Raw genomic sequence first — 19,075 nt, forward strand, 5'->3', positions numbered from 1 at the left:
GTCTTAAACCCATAAAATTCGCGGACAGACAGACGGATAGACAGATGGACGGACGGACAGACGGACAGACAGACAGACAGCCGGACAGACAGCCGGACAGACAGACAGACAGACGGACAGACAGATAGACAGACGGACATAGGTAAATCGAATCAGAAAGTGAGTCGATCGGTATACTTATCAATGGGTCTATCTCTCTTCCTTCTGGGTGTCACAAACAAATACACTAAGTAATAATACCACAAAAATAGTCAGTCATAAGATCCTTAAAATGTAACTTTAAAGAAAATTATATCAAAATGAATTTTTACTTAGCAGAAAACTACAACGCCATGTTAATTCATTATTTTTAGTCAATTTAGTGCAGCAGATTGGACATGAGCCCAGATGGCCATGAAATCGATGCATTGTTGTCGCCTATTGTTGTTCCTTTTTTCTGGCGTATCCTTTTGGTGTAGTTTATTGTTTGACGGTGTTCTTGGCATTGACAGTGATTTCTTTTTATTTGTCTTTGTTTTGTGAGCCACAACATGCCATTGGGCCAAAATACAAGCAACCCCAAAAACAACCACATAACAGAAAGTTTTACTTTTCGCAAACGAAAACAAACAAAAAAAAAAAAGTAAGAAATCTCAAAAAAATGCAATTTACAAATAGGTCATGCAAAATGTCGCATAGAGATGAAAAAAAGCCAACAAAAAGCAAGAATTAATGGCTTAGCGGCAAAAAAACTAAGAACGCCACAAAATATTTAAGACAGACGAATGGGTGCCAACAAAATAGTTGTACGATTTTGTTGGCAAGGTTGGTCGCTCACTTTTTCACTTGGCTGCTTTATAAAATAAAACTGACAAAGAGATGGAAGAAACAAAGAAGGAAGACGGAAAAAACTAACCGCCAATAGTTGTGGGTACCAGGAGCCCAGCCCAGATGGCAACAAACAAGCCCCAATTCCTGCCGCCGCATGTTGATGTGATTTTCGTGTCATGACCATGATGATGGTGTTGGTGGCTGGTGGCTGGCGCAAGACACAAACAACATTCTTGAGGAAAACCCTGTGTGAACGGTTGAAAATTACGTGTTCCGTGTGGCAGATAAATGAACTGGGCAACAAAAGCACAGTGACATAAAAGAGGATTAATTGATACAGCCCCAAACAGTTTCCTCTCTCAAACCAAAATGATGAGATGATTTTCTCTAAAGACAGAATTCCTAAGAAATTTTCTCTTAAGACAAAATTTCCAAGAAATTTTCTCTAAGACAAAATTTCTAAGAAATTTTCTCTTAAGGCAAAATTTCAAAGAAATTTTTTCTTAAGGCAAAATTTCAAAGAAATCTTCTCTTAAGGCAAAATTTTTCTCAAGACAGAATTTCTAAGAAATTTTCTCTTAAGACACAATTTTAAAAAAATTCTCTTAAAGACAAAATTTCTAAGAAATTTTCTCTTAAGACAAAATTTCTAAAAAATTTTCTCTTAAGACACAATTTCTAAAAAATTCTTTCCTAAGACAAAATTTCTAAGAAATTTTCTCTAAAGACAAAATTTCTAAGAAATTTTCTCTAAAGACAAAATTTCTAAGAAATTTTCTCTTAAGGCAAAATTTCTCTCAGGACAAAATTTCTAAGAAATTTTCTCTTAAGACAAAATTTCTAAGAAATTTTCTCTTAAGACACAATTTCTAAAAAATTGTCTCCTAAGACAAAATTTATAAGAAATTTTCTCTTAAGACACAATTTCTACAAAATTGTCTCCTAAGACAAAATTTCTAAGAAATTTTCTCTTAAGACAGAATTTCTTAAAAATTTTCTCTTAAGACAAAATTTCTATGAAATTTTCTCTGAAGACAAAATTTCTAAGAAATTTTCTCTTAAGACAAAATTTCTAAGAAATTTTCTCCAAAGACAAAATTTCTAAGAAATTTTCTCTTAGGACAAAATTTCTAAGAAATTTTCTCCAAAGACAAAATTTCTAAGAAATTTTCTCCAAAGACAAAATTTCTAAGAAATTTTCTCTTAAGACAAAATTTCTAAAAAATTCTCTCCTAAGACAAAATTTCTAAGAAATTTTAGGGAGCGGGGCGGACCTTCCCCCTTACCCCAAAAGTCCTACCCAAAAATAAAAGTGGACCGATCGGGACAATATGGGATTCAAATGAAAGGTATTCAAGAGTAGAGTACGAATTTTATAATAAAAGTTGGGTCCAAGTACCTAGGGGGCCGTCCCACCGCCAAAACCCCCTAAAATAGCTTTATTTGAAGATCATGACAATATGGGACTCAAATGAAAGGTATTCGGGAGTAGATTACGAATATGGTCAGTAAGTAGGAATAGGCTTTATAATTTATTGATAACGGAAGGGGCGGACCCTCCGTCGTAACCCCAATAACACCGCCCAAAATCAAAAATGGAACGATAAGAATATGGGTATCAAACGAAAAGTATGCGGGAGTAGCCAATCACGGATGTATGCGACTCGGTTTGTTTGTTCCCTATAGACTCAAAAAACGGGTGAACCGATTACCTTGAAATTTTCACAGATTGCGTAGGTTGGTCTGGAGGGAAACATAGGCTATATAATTTGTTGATATCGGGAGGGGGCGGACTCTCCCCCTTACCCCAAAAGTCCTACCCAAAAATAAAAGTGGACCGATGGGGACAATATGGGATTCAAATGAAAGGTATTTAAGAGTAGAGTACGAATTTCACAATAAAAGTTGGGTCCAAATACCTGGGGGCCGCCCCAGCCCCAAAACCATTTAAAATAGGTTTATTTGACAATCATGACAATGTGGAACTCAAATGAAAGTTATTCGGGAGTATATTACGAATACGGTCAGGAAGTAGGAATAGGCTTTATAATTTATTGGTAACGGAAGGGGGCGGACCTTCCAATCAAATGAAAAGTATGCGGGAGTAGCCAATCACGAATATATGGGACTCGGTTTGTTTGTTCCGTATAGACCGAAAAACGGCAGAACCGATTTTCTCCAAATTTTCACATATTGTGTAGGTTGGTCTGGAACCAAACATAGGCTATATAATTTTTCGGTATCGGAAGGGGGACGGAACCTCCCCCTTATGCCAAAAACACAACCCAAATTCAAAAGGGACAATAAAGGTATCAAATGTAAGGTATTGGAGAGTAGAATACGAATATGGTATTAAAATTTGAGTCTAAGTACCCATCGAGCCGCCCCAACCCCAAAACTCCCCAAAACAGATATATTGGACGTTCATTGCAATATGGGGCTCAAATGAAAGGTATTCGGGAGTAGATTTCGAATCTGGCATACAAAATCAGATCGAAGTATAGTGAGTCACACCACAACTCAAAAACGCCATTAGACCCATTATGACTATATGATACTTGGCTGAACCGATTTTCTTAAAATTTTGATAGATTGTGTACGTTTGTCTGTCGGAAGGCAACATAGGTTTTATAATTTCTAGATATCGGATGGGGGCGATCCCGGTTCGAACGCGTTCAGCGTCATAGGCTACAATGGCACGAATTCGATATCCGCATTGAGGGCGAAGTGTCCTCACTCTTAAAAAGATATTAGAGAGTTAAAGAAGGCGCAGCGGAGTAGACCCGGTTTGGCTAGTTTCTCTAAAGATAAAATTTCTCAGAAATTTTCTCTAAAGACAAAAATTTTGAGAAATGTTCTTTAAAGACAAAATTTCTAAAAAAATTTCTCCCAAAACCAAATTTCCTAGATATTTTCTCTGAAGACATGTTGCCACTGTGCATCATTTATTTGCCCATAGATAGTATTTTGCTGGGTGACAAGGGTGTTTCATGTTGGGGGCAATTTGTTTTTCTTCTTCTTCTCAGTTTTTGGCAGCAATGACAATTGAGCACAATGTACCCACTTGTACGGCGAATTACAGCTTTTGAGTTTCCTACACCCCACACTGCTCTCCCCCACCAACCCAAATCATACCTACATCAGGGGTGAGTTTGATGTACTACTGAAAATGGTCAAGAGACTCGAAATCACCGTTTAGAATTTTGCTCCTCAATCAAAATACAAAGAAACAAGGAAGGCGTCTTCTTTGAAGAAATAAAGAGCCAATATTTCGATTGATTTTTTTCAGGTTCTCAATTGGCAAATTTACAAATTTTTACATTTAAGTTATAAATATTTTGCCATAACATTTAAATGTTCATTTTTGTTAGATGTTGTGGTCGAAGCACCATGGCACGAGGCAAAAGATAATAGTTTTTGGCAAATTTACCAATGATTGTGAGGTAAAAAAAAGCGATAAGACAAATGATTTATTATGCTTTGATCTTTTTTTCTGTTTTGCCGAGGGAATTGTGTGGCTGGGGTATTTGCGGTTTGTAAAACTATCATAAATCAATGGTGAGAACATAGTAAAAGCATGAATACCTATGAACTTACAGACACATTGCATTGCGATTGTTTGATGTTGAGATTTTCAGTCGTAAAAAAGAAATGTGGAATAAATTTGATTAAATGTGGAGTCAAAAACAACATAAAAGTCAAAGCTGTAAAAAGTTATTAGGAATCAAGATTTTGTCTTTACTCAAATCATAGAAATCATCATAGAAATTTTGTGTTTAGAGAAAATTTCTTAGAAATTTTGTCTTTAGAGAAAATTTCTTAGAAATTTTGTCTTTAGAGAAAATTTCTTAGAAATTTTGTCCTTAGAGAAAATTTCTTAGAAATTTTGTCTTTAGAGAAAATTTGTAAAAAATGTTGTCTTTAGAGAAAAGTTTTTCGAAATTTTGTATTAAGAGAAAATTTCTTAGAAATTTTTTTTTAGAGAAAATTTCTTAGAAATTTTTTTTTTAGAGAAAATTCTTAGAAATTTTGTCTTTAGAGAAAATTTCTTAGAAATACTGTCTTTAGAGAAAATTTCTTAGAAATTTTATCTTTATAACAAATTTCTTAGGAAATTATTTCCAAAGAAAATATTGTATAAATAAAAAAAATAAACTCCTTCGAGCCGGATTTGAACCAGCGACCTATGGATTTCCACTTAACATATCACTCTACAGTCCACCGCTCTACCAACTGAGCTATCGAAGGTTATACGAGCGTGCGGCCAATTGTTACACTTCAGTATGTTGAGACGGTAAAGGTGAACAATTGATAATGTTGCCACACTCTGCGAAGGTTTATAGCTATGATAACTCTTCATTATAGTTGCAAACCATCGTGGTGTATTGTTACACACCATAGAGGTAATGTCTAATGTGGTGTGTTGAAAATGAAATACACTTATATGTTGAAATACACACAAATGTTGCCGATTCCAAGTGGGCAAAAGTTGAATAGCATTAAACAACACACAGTGGTAAAGAAAACAGTTTTTTAATACTCCGGTGACTAGACTAGAAAAAAATTAATGATAAATCAATAAAAATAATAACTAAAAATATAATTAAAAAAAAAACAAAAAAAAAATTATAAAAATACATTAAACAGAGTACATAAAAATTGCATACAAAATAATAAAATACATATAAAAACCAGTAAAGAAAGGCAAAAGTCGGGCGTTGCCGACTGTATAATACCCTATACCTACCCTATGAGTACATAGTGGAAGTATATCTAGTTCTGATCCAATTTTGATGGACCTCGGCGGATGTTATCGGATGGGTTATTAAACAATCCGTATCAAATTTCGAACAAATAGTTTCAAACAGTAATAACGACAAATGACAACATTATTTCAAATTACCCAAAATCTGATAAACATATATATGGGAGCTATATCCGAATCTGAACCGATTTCGACAAAAATTCTTAGATATTGTGGTAGTCGTTGAGGAAAGCGTTGTGCAAAATTTTGGCAAGGTGATTCAATAAATGCGCTTGCATTGGCTCTAGAATTGAAAACCGGGCGAATTGGCAGCTATATCTAAATCGGAACCGATTTCTATGAAATTCACCAGTAATATTAAGATCATAAGAATATCCTTCATGCCAAATTTCGAGAGAATCGGTTAACAAATGAGCACTTTGTTGCAATATTTCTTAAAATCGGACGAACATATATATATGGAGGCTATATCTAAATCTGAACCAATTTTCACCAAAATTCTTAGATATTGTGGTAGTCATCGAGGAAAGCGTTGTACAACATTTTCGGAAGATTGGTCAATAAATACGCTTGCAGTGGCTCTAGAAATAAATATCGGGCGAAACACATATATGGCAGATATATCTAAATCTGAATCGATTTCGATGAAATTCACCAGTAATACTAAGGGTCATGAGAAAATCTTTCCTTCCAAATTTCGAGCGAATCGGTTAGCAAATGAGCACTTTATTACAATATGTCTCAAAATCGGACAAACGTATATATGAGAGATACATCTAAATCTGAACCGATTTTTTCCAATTTCAATAAGCTTCGTCTCTAGGTCGAAAAACATGCCTATACCGATCGAACGAAAATTGCGACCTATAGTTTGTACACAAATTAAAAATAGACAGTCAGACGGACATGGTTAAATCGAATCAAAAAGTTATTCTGAATCGATCGGTATACTTATCAATAGGTCTATCTCTCTTCCTTCTGGGAAGTTATATTACCCTTTATCACAGTGGTGGTGCAGGGTATAAATATTGGGTTGCCCAAAAAGTAATTGTGGATTTTTCATATAGTCGGCGTTGACAAATTTTTTTACAGCTTGTGACTCTGTAATTGCATTCTTTCTTCTGTCAGTTATCAGCTGTTACTTTTAGCTTGCTTTAGAAAAAAAGTGTAAAAAAAGTATATTTGATTAAACTTCATTCTAAGTTTTATTAAAAATGCATTTACTTTCTTTTAAAAAATCCGCAATTACTTTTTGGGCAACCCAATATAAAGTAGAAAATAGATAAGAAATAAAACAAAATAAGTAAAAGCGTGCTAAGTTCCGCCGGGCCGAATCTTATATACCCTCTACCATGGATCGCAGTTGTCAAGTTTTTTGCTCGATATCTCTTTATATGGATACAAATTGCCATGCTATTGGAGCTGTATTAGCTTATCAACCGATTCGGACCATGTATGGTATGGATGTTGGAGACCGTAGTAGTAGTAATTGTGCAAAATTTCAGCCAAATTGGATAAGAATTCCGCTCTACAGGGGCTCAAGAAGTAAAATCGGCGTATCGATTTATATGGGAGCTAAATCCGGTTTAAGACCAATTCAGACCATATTTGTCACGTATAGGGAAGCTCATAAAAGAAGTGGTTGAAAAAAATTTTGGCAAATCGGAAAAGAATTGCGCCGTACAGTGGCTCAAAAAGTCAAATCGGTTTATATGGGGGTTATTTCAATTTTTGAACGGCTTTGGGCTATACTTAGCACAATTGTTGGAAGTCGAAACAAAAAACTTCATGCAAAATTTCAGCCAAAAGGGATAATAATTGCACTCTCTGGAACCTCAAGAAGTCAAGATCCAAAATCAGTTTATATGGCCGCTATATCAAACAAGTAAAAGCGTGCTAAGTTCGGCCGGGCCGAATCTTATATACCCTCCACCATGGATAGCATTTTTCGAGTTCTTTGCGCGGTATCTCTTCTTAGGCAAACAAAGAATAATTCATAAAAACTGTTATGCTATTGGATCTATATGAAGACATAGTCCGGTTCGGACCACAAATGTGTAATATTTCAATCCATTCTGATAAGAATTACCCCTTGTAGGGGTTCAAGAAGCGAAATCGGGAGATCAGTTTATATAGGAGCTATATTATGGTATAGATCGATCCAGACCATATTGGACACGTATGTTGAAGGTCATAGGAGAAACTGTTCTAAAAAATTTTTGCCAAATCTAATGAGAATTGCGCCCTCTAGATGCTTAAGAAGTCAAGATCCCAGATCGGTTTATATGCCGATTTGCGGCATTCTTAGCACAGTTATTGGAAATCATAATAAAACACCTCATGCAACATTTTAGCCAAATCGGATGAGAAGTGCGCCCTCCTGCAGCTCAAGAAATCAAGATCCAAGATCGGTTTATATGGCAGCTTAACCAGGTTATGAACCAATTTGATTCATACTGAGCATAGTTGATGGAAGTGATACCAAAACACTACATGCAAAATTACAGCCAAATCGGATGAGAATTGCGCCCTCTAAAATTTGAAGAAGTCAAGACCCCAGATCGGTTTATATGGCAGCTATATCAGGTTATTAACCGATTTCAACTATACTTAGCGCAGTTGTTGGAAGTGATATCAAAACACCACGTGCAAAAGTTTAGTCAAATCGGACGAGAATTTCGCCCTCTAGAGGCTCAAGAAGTCAAGACCCAAGATCGGTTTATGTGGCAGCTATATCAAAACATGGACCGATTTGGCCCATTTACAATCCCAACCAACCTACACTAATGAAAAGTATTTGTGCAAAATTTCAAACGGCTAGCTTTACTCCCTTGAAAGTTAGCGTGCTGTCGACAGACGGACTGACATACGGACGGTCATGGCTAGATCGACTTAAAATTACATGAGATCAAAAATATATATTTCTTTTTGGGCTCTTAGACGCATATTTCGAGGTGTTACAAACAGAATGACGAAATTAGTATACCCCCATCCTATGGTGGAGGGTATAAAAAAGGCCAAAAAAATCATTAAAAATTAACAGCCTTTTTCACAAAACATAATAAAGCTTTCAAATAGTTTTATTTGACAGTTATATTAAGTAAATCTGTCAAATAAACCTATTTCAAATATACATTAAGTTTTGTGAATAAGGCCGTAATAATTTGTTAAACAATTTATGGCTATAAAGGATTTTTCTCTCTTCCTTTCTCCTCCTTTTCTTTTTATAAACATGTACATGTACTTCTTTTGCTTATATTTTGTTTTTCTTGATTAAATTTTTTAATATATATTTTTCAACACGCTTTAACGTACAATATTTTCCAAAAAATATATTTCCTTCGAACCGGATTTGAACCAGTGACCTATGGATTTCTATTCAAAGACATTTAATCATCTACAGTCCACCGCTCTACCAACTGAGCTATCGAAGGTTATAGCATCACCAATGTCACATGACAAACTCGCAAGAGGTCTGGGGCTCAATTCTCTTTCTATGAAAACACAAAATGAAAATTTTTACGTCTTCATAATTCAAGAAAATTAAATATTTCTGAATTTGTTATCACAAAAAAATATATGTATATGGTGGTACAAAAGCAAAATGTCATCTATATTGGAGCGGTAAGCATTTTCTATCTATACAATGGATGTAGATACAGTTTGTTTATCTGTAAAGCCTAACCTAAACTTTGAAAGTAATACAAAGACATTATGCAATTTACAAATTTTGCCACGAACTAATTGTTGCCCGCAGTATGCTAACATGGTTCCATTAACTATCAAAGTTTTGGAAAAATATTTTTGTTACACCTCTTTGAGGAAGTATTTTACGACGAAATATATCATAACTTTTCCTATTTTTTAATAGAACTGAAATTAAGACAAAAATGTTTGCTTAGGCAAAATTGTTTTATCAAAATGAAATCGCGAAAATATCTTCTTTTCAAATAAAATAAAGATATTTGTAAAGAAAAAATAATTTTCTCAACATTGACTTTAAAAAATTTAAAATAAAAATTTCTCTAAATTTGGAAAAATGTCTTGAAATTTGGGAAAATTTCTTGAAATTTGGAAAAATTTCTTGAAAGTTGGAAAATTTTCCATAAAGTTAGGAAAATTTTCTAAGAAGCATTAAGGAAAAATAGTGGAAATCTATTGAAGAAGGATAAGATACCGACTGAAAGCTTTTGTAAGGCCCATTTCACCTCAGTGTTCCCAATTTCAACGAAATCTGGCAATATCTTAAAATGGTACACTCAACGAAATTTGTTGTTCAAAATAGCTAAAAAGTTTATTAAAACAGCTGTTTTTGCCTACTGAAAATAGGAAAGCGGGCATGACTGCTTGTTTAGCAAACATTGGGCTGTGTTTTAGCAAACATTTAGGCGTGCTATTTTAATTACCAAAATCTGCTGCTTTAACTACAAAATCTGCTAGAATGTTGGACGGACTGCTCAACATGTGTAGCAAAACAAAATCTGCTAGAATGCTGGACGGACTGCTCAACTTAGGTAGCAAGTAGCTGTAAGTGGACTGTAGATTTTAGTGATGCTCCCAAATTATAAAGTATGAAAAAGAACAGATGAAATAAAAGACAAGATGTCAGATTTTAATTGAATTAGTTGATTTGTAAGCCACAAGTCCTGACCGCATTCTTAAGTTGATGTTGCATAATAGCGATGCCTTTAATGGCGGTGCAAGAAAAGTAAAAGTTCATAGATTTACGAAAAGCGCACTCGAAATTTGGTCCGAAAACTGCTCTTTATCGATTTAAGTAAAAACTTTTTGCCCTATTGCATAGAATGAATTAAGGGTTGCCAAGTTGATCGAAACAAGTAAATCTACGGGACAGAAAGTCAAGTTAAAGATACTTAGAACAATTTAAGGATTCAATTCGGCTTTTGCGTCTTGATCATTTGAATTGTTAGCCTCAGACCGATGAAAACAAAAAGTTGTTGTTATAATGCACAGTGGGAGAAAATTAAAAAAAAAACTAGTAAAAAAATATGCCGTGAAAGATATGATTTTAATTTGAGCATATACACCACAATCTCAATTTGTGTTAGAAAAAATTTAATTTAAATGACTTCGGATTAAGCTTGGCTTGATTAAGCTTTCACCAAGGAAGATGGCCATTGTTATGCACAGATAAAAATTATTTTGAAAAACAACAACTTTGGTTGAAAAAACAACTACGAAAGTTGTTAATTTTCCTTCAACAATTTATTTTGAATCTCAACAATCCAAAGTACAATATTTGTTGTTGAAAGGCACTCTTTGCAAGCCAACATATAACAACAACAACAGAAGTCTTTGCGCACAAGTTTAGCTAACTTAGATAAGATATGCGCCTTATAGGGCTGAAGAAGTCAATTAGGAAGATCGATTTGGTTGTGGCTCTTTTGCAATTCCAACTGATCCTATTGTATAAGAAGTATTTGGGCAAAATTTGGAACTGCTAGCTTTAACCAATGAAAAATTCGTCGATCGAGTATTTATTAGGGACTTACACCAATATTTAAAGGTGTGGCAAACCAAATGCCGAAATTCGAGCTTGTTTCCATTTTTTAAGGAAACACTTAGTTATTACGGCAAATAAAATAACTCTGGGTCGAACTTCATTCCAAACAATTGCCTATAACAAATCGTCAAGTACAAGCCATAAATTTGGTCCCAGCTTTCTGGGGGGGCTACAAATTCTCTGTGGGTAGCTATTTTTGCACTTCACGGCTTATCTATCCAGTACTAAAATAAAACACAGCAAATGTAACTGTAATTTCAAGTTTAACAGATTTACACGTGTGAATCTTATAACACTGATTCAAGCTAAAAAATCTCCCTTTTTCAGGAAGTAGACTGGCTCAAATTGTAACTAAATTGGCAATATGAGTCGAAACATGTGATCGCCTAAAAGCTTCTTGAGTAAGACACAATTTCATAGACAATACCCTACGAATGCATATCAGTGATAACCAACGTTTTTCGTTAGAAACGGTATGAAAACCCAAATTTGGATTTTGGTTCAAAAAAATGGCTGTAAGTCCGGCCGGGCCGAACTTTATGTACTCACCACCTCGGGTATATATGTAAATTCCCTTTCGTCATAATCCGATGAAAAATTCCAAATACAACTCACTGTCCCAAATTTTAGCAAAATCTGATAATAAATTTGGGTTATAGGCCTAATACCTTAAATCGGCGGATCGGTCTATATGGGGGCTATATTAAGATATACTCCGATATAGTCCATCGTCGAAATTAACCCGCCTATGGACAAAAAAAAAGTGTGTGCAAAGTTTCAGCTCAATATCTTTATTTTAAAAACTGTAGCGTGATTTTAACAGGCAGACGGTCGGACATGGCTAGATCGTCTTAGATTTTTACCACGACCGATAAGATTTGCGCCCTCTAGAAGCTTAAGATATCTAATCGAGAGATCGGTTCAATGGCAGCTATATCAGGTTATGGGCTGATTTGTACCATATTTAGGACAGTTGTTAGAAATCATTACTTAACGTTATGTGCAAAATTTCAGTCAAATCGGATAATAATTGTACCTTCCAGAAGCTCAAGAACTCATTACCCAAGATCGGTTTATATGGAAGCTATATCAGGTTATGAACCGAGTTGAGCCATACTCAGCACAGTTATTGGAAGTGATACCATAACACCACGCGCAAAATTTCGCCCTCTAGAGGCTCAAGAAGGCAAGACCGAAAATCGGTTTATATGGCAGCTATATCAAAACATGGACCGATTTGGCCCATTTACAATGCCAACTGACCTACACCAATAAGAAATATTTGTGCAAAATTTCAAGCATCTAGCTTTACTCCTTCGAAAGTTAGCGTGCTTTGGACAGACAGGCGAACGGATATGGCTAGATCGACGTAAAATGTCATGACAATCAAGAACATATAATAATTGTACCTTCCAGAAGCTCAAGAACTCATTACCCAAGATCGGTTTATATGGAAGCTATATCAGGTTATGAACCGAGTTGAGCCATACTCAGCACAGTTATTGGAAGTGATACCATAACACCACGCGCAAAATTTCGCCCTCTAGAGGCTCAAGAAGGCAAGACCGAAAATCGGTTTATATGGCAGCTATATCAAAACATGGACCGATTTGGCCCATTTACAATGCCAACTGACCTACACCAATAAGAAATATTTGTGCAAAATTTCAAGCATCTAGCTTTACTCCTTCGAAAGTTAGCGTGCTTTGGACAGACAGGCGAACGGATATGGCTAGATCGACGTAAAATGTCATGACAATCAAGAACATATATGTATACTCAATGAAGTCCTAGACGCATATTTTGAGGGGTTACAAACCCTCTTATGGTGGAGGGTATAAAAATATAATAATTTTACAAATCGAAATGAGATAAATTTCAAGAAAAAAAAAAAACTTTTTATGAAAGAAAATTAAAAAAAAACTTATTTCAAATATATGAAATTAGCGTGGAGTATTATTTTAAACAATAACTTCCAAGTGCGTTTAAACAACATTTTTACATTTTATTCACAAAACTCAAAACCTGTTTTGTACAGACTGTCTATTTACTTTTGTATGTAATCACGTTAATTTCTTTTACCCAAATTAAACATTTAATTAACATATTTGAATAAACAAAACCAAGGAAATAAACTTAAAAAAATCTGGGGCCTATGAATTTCCATATATGGATAACAAGTATTTATAGCCTTCGATAGCTCAGTTGGTAGAGCGGTGGACTGTAGCTGAAATTCAATCGACAAGAGAAATCCATAGGTCACTGGTTCAAATCCGGTTCGAAGGAAGCTTTTTTGTGGCACCATTTATGAAATTTGGATGATATTCGAACATATAACAAACCGCACGTAACCGCTTAAAGATTTTTGTTTGTTACCAAAGAATACAAGTTCATTTTTAATTAAAATAATAAGACCAAAAAACATTCCTTCGAACCGGATTTGAACCAGTGACCTATGGATATCTATACATACAAATGCTGCATCTTCTACAGTCCACCGCTCTACCAACTGAGCTATCGAAGGCGACAAGCTGCCTGTGACAAAGTCATAAGTTCCACATGTTATTTTATTCACCTATTCACCTTCTTAAAAGAAACATTTTGAATCCCACCTCCTAACTGGCATATAAGGTGAAAAAATAAGCAATGCTGTGGTATGGTGTGTGCTTATATTAACTTAACACAAATTCCTTTTTTTTGTTGTCAACACTTGTATCGCACTTCACCACCAAAACGTATGGTGATTTTGCTACGCACTTTGTATAGCCTTCGATAGCTCAGTTGGTAGAGCGGTGGACTGTAGAAGATGCAGCATTTGTATGTATAGATATCCATAGGTCACTGGTTCAAATCCGGTTCGAAGGAAAATATTTTAAATATTTCATTAAAAACTAATTTTAAAAGAATTTAAAACCAGAAAATTTGTTTTGCGATAACACCTTGTTTATTATTTTAATAATTCTGTGGTACTATTTCATTAATTATGAAATTTTATTTCATTAATTATGAAATTTTATTTCATTAATTATGAAATTTTATTTCATTAATTATGAAATTTTATTTCATTAATTCTTAGATTTTATTTCATTAATTCCGAGATTTTATTTTATTATTTCTGAGATTTTATTTCATTACCTCAGGTTTTATTTCCTTAACTCAGATTTTATTTCATTAACTCAGATTTTATTTCATTAACTCCGATTTTATTTCATTAACTCAGATTTTATTTCATTAATTCCGAGATTTTTGTTTTTATTATTTCTGATTTCATTCTGTGATTTTATTCCAGTCTCCTGTAGCTAATTTTGAAAATCACGGAAACTACGATTGAAATGGGTCCACAGATTTTTTATAGCAATTATATCATGTGAAGCAACTTTTTCCTCCAGCATTTGAGGTTTGGCCTTGGGGTGATTGTCTTACTATAATTTAAGGGTGGATAAATGATTAAGAAACAAAAACTTAAGGCATCTTTAAGAAGGTTTATTTGACAGTTCCATAAAGCTTATTTGATGCACCTGTGGTTTGAAGATTGTAACAACATTATACTATATGGCATAGATTTTACTTTACTTGTAAGAAGTTTTAGGAGGTATTTTCTGTCATTCCTCCAAAAGAGCTTTTTTAATACCCTCCACCGAGCGATGGTCGAAATACCCTTTTCCGACCCTATAATGTATATACATAGTATTTTCTTGATCGTCGTAAAAATCCAAGATGATCTAGCCTAGCCATCTCACGAAATCACGCTAATGAAGATATTGAGCTGAAACTTCGCAAAGATTCTTTCTTTTTGTCCATAAGAAGGTTAACCTTTCTTTGACTGGTTAGGTAAACCAAAAAAAAAAAGCGTGCTAAGTTCGGCCGGCTGAATCTTGGAAACACACCACCATGGATTCTGCTAAAAATGTATACAAAATAAATTTATCAAACCAGCTAAAATTAAAGTTACTAGCAACCGAACAGGGATGATTGGGAGACCGGTTTCTATGGGAGCTATAACAGGTTGTAGACTGATCTGTATGGTATTTGGCACAGTTGTTGGAAGTCGTAACGGAACACCTCATGCAAAATTCAGCCAAATCGGACAAAAATTGGACCTTGGTAGACTCAAGAAATCAAATCGCGACATCGGTTTATATGGGAGCTATATCAGGTTCTGGACCGATTTAGACCGTACTCGGCACAGTTGTTGGAAGTCATAACAGAACACAACATGTACAATTTCAGTCAAATCGAATAACAATTGAGTTCTGTAAGGGGCCAAGAAGTCAAATCGGGAGATCGGTTTATATGGGAGCTATTTGAGGTTATAGACAGATTTGGACCATATTTGGCACAGTTGTTGGAAATCATAGCACATAGCACACTACACTGATAGAAAAAATATGTTGCAAAATCATGCGCTAACGTTGTCATTATCATACACGGGCGTTATTGGAAATATTGTCAACAAGCGTGGAAAATTTTGTGAACACGCGTTGTTGATTCATGAACCGACCGTTTTGAACATCATCCCCTCGAAATGTTTATGTATACCAACCTTAAGTTCAAATGACTCTTAAAACGTTGTATGTGTAAAGCCGGCCGTGGTGCAATGTGGTAAGGCGTTTGTAAACACACAGGTTCGATACTCATCGGCACACGAAATTTTTTTGTAATCTTTAAATAAACTGTGCACTGAGGTTGTCAGAATGTGAACGGCTGTGAATGTTTTGTTCAACATAACTGTTGTTGGTTTATTAATATTTGTGGTTGATCTCATAACATTTGTGTGTTGATTCACTTTTATGAACGAATGTGGCCAATTTGTCAACGCCGTGCTTGATTTTGTACCTGCTCAATTTCACCCCAATCCGAAAAAAATTTCGTCTTCCAGGAACTCAAGAAATCAAATCGGGAGATCGGTTTATATGGGAGCTATATCTAAATCTGAACCGATATGGCCCATTTGCAATCCCCAACAACTTACATCAATATTAAGTATCTGTGCAAAATTTCAAGCTGCTAGCTGAAATCCGCTCCGATTGGGCTGAAATTTTGCATGAGTAGAGTTGGATTTCTACCGGGTAAATACCCAATAAATACCTTTTTTGGGCAAATATTTTCCAAACAATTTTTGGTGATTTCGTATTCTTTGTATATAAACCTGACCTTTTGATCTCAAAAAGTCGGGTTTTAGTTATATATAGCCGCTATATAGACCGATCTCCAGACTTAAAAACCGGAAGCAATAAATTGGGCATTTTTCATCAGATTTCGATCAAATTTGGCACAGAGAGTTCTGGTAGACCCCTATTCATTTCAGATCGGACCATATTTGGATATAGCTGCCCTTATTTTCGTTTATTTATCGTTTGTTTGCCTAAAAAGAGATACCGGGAAAAGAACTTGACAAATGCGATCCATGGTGGGGGTATATAAGCGCGCTTTTACTTGTTTGTGATAACACTACGCAAACAACAGAATTTACCAAATTAATGCTGGTGGCAAAACATATGAAGTAGTAGTTGTCTATATGCCTTTTTATCGCTAAAATGCTTTTTTGAGGATTTCTACAATGAGGGAAACAATGTTTTGTGAAAACTTTCCACAGTGAACGATCTTAATACCTACTTTTACTCCTAAGTTGCTTTAAGTCTAATGAATACAGGTGCAAGTTTTTTTTTTGCCTAGGACATCTGATGTCGTTAAGCTTTTATGAATTTGATTATGACCTTTCTTTCAAACATTGCTTCCATAATTTTTACCTTGGATTAAATCTTACATAGATATTTTAATAATAAAATTTTCATTTAATTTTCTTCGAGTAAGTTTTTTGTACTATGCAAACATTTTTTTTTTTTTGTAACAATCTGTTTTTTTTCCTTTTCTAGCCTCACAAACTCAAGGTGCGCTGTAAATCTCTGCATCGCCGCAAGAAAGAGGAACGTCTGCTATTGGATTTACCCACTACAGATCCTGGTTCAGATTTGGTATTTTCAACCGATGATGAATACATCATCGATTCAAATGGAATACAATGCTATGGCACCATGCCAAGGCACATAAGACGAGGCCTTATGCAAAGTGAACTGCAAAGACGTTACATTGAAGAGATGGGAGATGGCCTAAGAAATATGCCGCCAGAATTGATCATAACCTCACCCTCGAATAAAAGTAAACATGCACCAGTGAAGATACTCTTTAAACCAACTACTAAGAAATATGTACCACCAAAATCAGCCGAACTACCATTGATAGGTGGACCAGCGAGGAGGACAAGTTCATGGCATAACCTAAATACAGCTTCACAAACGCCAGTAACACCACAATGGTATTCCATGAATATGCCAAGGCAATCGCAGTCACCTTCACCCAAGCCGGTGATGAAGACGAAGTAAGATTTTTTTATTATAAATTGATGTTACTTAAGTAATAGGTAAATTAAAAATTATTTTTGGGACTCGTAAATTAAATCGGGAGATTGATTTTTGTGGGTCTACATTTCTTTAAGTCTGCCAGAAGGTGAAGGATTCAAACGGAGAATCAATTTATACGAATTCTCTATGTAATTGTAGACCTATCTGTGCCGATTTTGGCGCGGTTATTTGGGTTTGTAAGCGAAATAAAATTTCAGTTAATCGGTCAAAAATTGGGCTTGTAGTAAGTACCTTGAAGTCAGACCGGGAATCTATTTTGTATGCGAGCTATATCTATTTATGTATCTATCTAGGCATTTTTTTTGGGTCTAAGAGATTAGAAGTGTATGTACTTTGCTAAGTAAATTTCGAATTGGGCAACAATTGAGGCGCTTTTCATAAAACATTTGTTCCGAATTTGGTTTTTGTAGAAGTTGTGTCTAAGATGTTTTCCAATAATACCACAATCTTCAAATTTCCCCTGCTAGATGAGGTAGCTATAATCTACCATAAACGTATCCCCCTTATGTTATGTTAACTATGTTCGGGAGCCTCGGTGATAACTGGGCTACTTAGGAAGGATTGAGCTTATTTGACCCGAATTTGGTGTGAGTATAAAAAGTAACGTGTACTCCATAGAGCTGGCAAAACATCGATGGCACTATCGATTTATATCGATATTTAATTTTCTGTCTGCATATCGATTGATATTTTTCCTATTGATACAATCGGCAAAGTTTAAGTTTTTGCAAAATTCAACGAAAATAAGGGATCCGGCACTTAATGTTCCCTTTAAGATTCATTGCGCCTTTTCAGCCGATTAGGCTAAACTTTTGTACAATGATTTCTCTCATGCCTTCCAACTGACTTTATAAAATTTTGTTTATTCGGTCTGTTATTAATATTGCTTTTATATAAATCGATCTCCTGATTTTTACATCTCGTTTTCTTTTGAAATGTAGGTGATGGGAAATTAACGATAATATCGATACTATCGATATAAATTATTAGAAATATCGAAAATATCGAATGTTACGATTATCGATAGTTCGCAAGCTCTAATACTCCACGTATCAAATTTCAGCTTAAAGGTGGGTATTACGTTTAGTTTTCACAGTGAAACTCCATATAAAAAAAGTAAAAAAAAATCTGTGAAAACTTTTTCATTTGCAGTATAAAGTAGAACTGGCAAAATAGTGATGGCACTATCGATACTATCGATATTTAATGTTTTGACTGAATATCGATTGATATTTCTCCGATGGATACTATCGGAAGAGTTTAATTTCTTGCTAAATTAAACAAAAATTAGCGATGCTAACAAAAATTAGATGCTTTGCGCCTATAGAGGGTGCAATTTTCATCCGATTAGGCTAACATTTTGGACAATGATTTCTCTCATGATCTAACTGGCTTTATTAATTTTAGTTTTATTTGGTCTGTGCATTGATATTGCTTCTATATAAATCGATCTGCAGATTTTTAGTTGTCCTTTTTGTTTGAAATACAGGAGATGGGAAAATAACGATAGTCACGATACTATCGATATTTAGTATTAAAATTATCGAAAATATC

General features: G+C 34.8%; 1 protein-coding gene, 1 long non-coding RNA gene and 5 other non-coding genes across 13 annotated transcripts in view; 3 read left to right on the forward strand and 4 right to left on the reverse strand.

The window, feature by feature from the left end:
- Window positions 1-19,075, forward strand: part of LOC106082675 (cytosolic carboxypeptidase Nna1) — a 334,059-nt gene that overhangs the window by 311,671 nt on the left and 3,313 nt on the right. For all 7 annotated transcript variants that reach the window (XM_059367893.1, XM_013245327.2, XM_013245329.2 and 4 more), the window contains one exon: window positions 16,976-17,478. In XM_059367893.1, the coding sequence (XP_059223876.1) occupies window positions 16,976-17,478 (503 nt within the window). The remainder of the gene's footprint in view (window positions 1-16,975; window positions 17,479-19,075) is intronic.
- LOC131997249 (uncharacterized) overlaps window positions 1-19,075 on the reverse strand; it is a 258,295-nt gene that overhangs the window by 231,532 nt on the left and 7,688 nt on the right. The window lies entirely within an intron of this gene.
- Window positions 4,967-5,058, reverse strand: Trnay-gua (transfer RNA tyrosine (anticodon GUA)). Its single transcript is given in 2 exon segments — window positions 4,967-5,002; window positions 5,022-5,058. It is a non-coding gene; the product is annotated as a tRNA-Tyr (tRNA).
- Window positions 8,913-9,009, reverse strand: Trnay-gua (transfer RNA tyrosine (anticodon GUA)). Its single transcript has 2 exons — window positions 8,973-9,009; window positions 8,913-8,948 (listed from the first exon to the last, which is right to left on the reverse strand). It is a non-coding gene; the product is annotated as a tRNA-Tyr (tRNA).
- Window positions 13,290-13,385, forward strand: Trnay-gua (transfer RNA tyrosine (anticodon GUA)). The gene is made up of 2 exons: window positions 13,290-13,326; window positions 13,350-13,385. It is a non-coding gene; the product is annotated as a tRNA-Tyr (tRNA).
- Window positions 13,525-13,623, reverse strand: Trnay-gua (transfer RNA tyrosine (anticodon GUA)). Its single transcript has 2 exons — window positions 13,587-13,623; window positions 13,525-13,560 (listed from the first exon to the last, which is right to left on the reverse strand). It is a non-coding gene; the product is annotated as a tRNA-Tyr (tRNA).
- Window positions 13,866-13,964, forward strand: Trnay-gua (transfer RNA tyrosine (anticodon GUA)). The gene is made up of 2 exons: window positions 13,866-13,902; window positions 13,929-13,964. It is a non-coding gene; the product is annotated as a tRNA-Tyr (tRNA).

The sequence above is a fragment of the Stomoxys calcitrans genome, chromosome 4 (assembly GCF_963082655.1).
Source record: "Stomoxys calcitrans chromosome 4, idStoCalc2.1, whole genome shotgun sequence".
NCBI lineage: Eukaryota > Metazoa > Arthropoda > Insecta > Diptera > Muscidae > Stomoxys > Stomoxys calcitrans.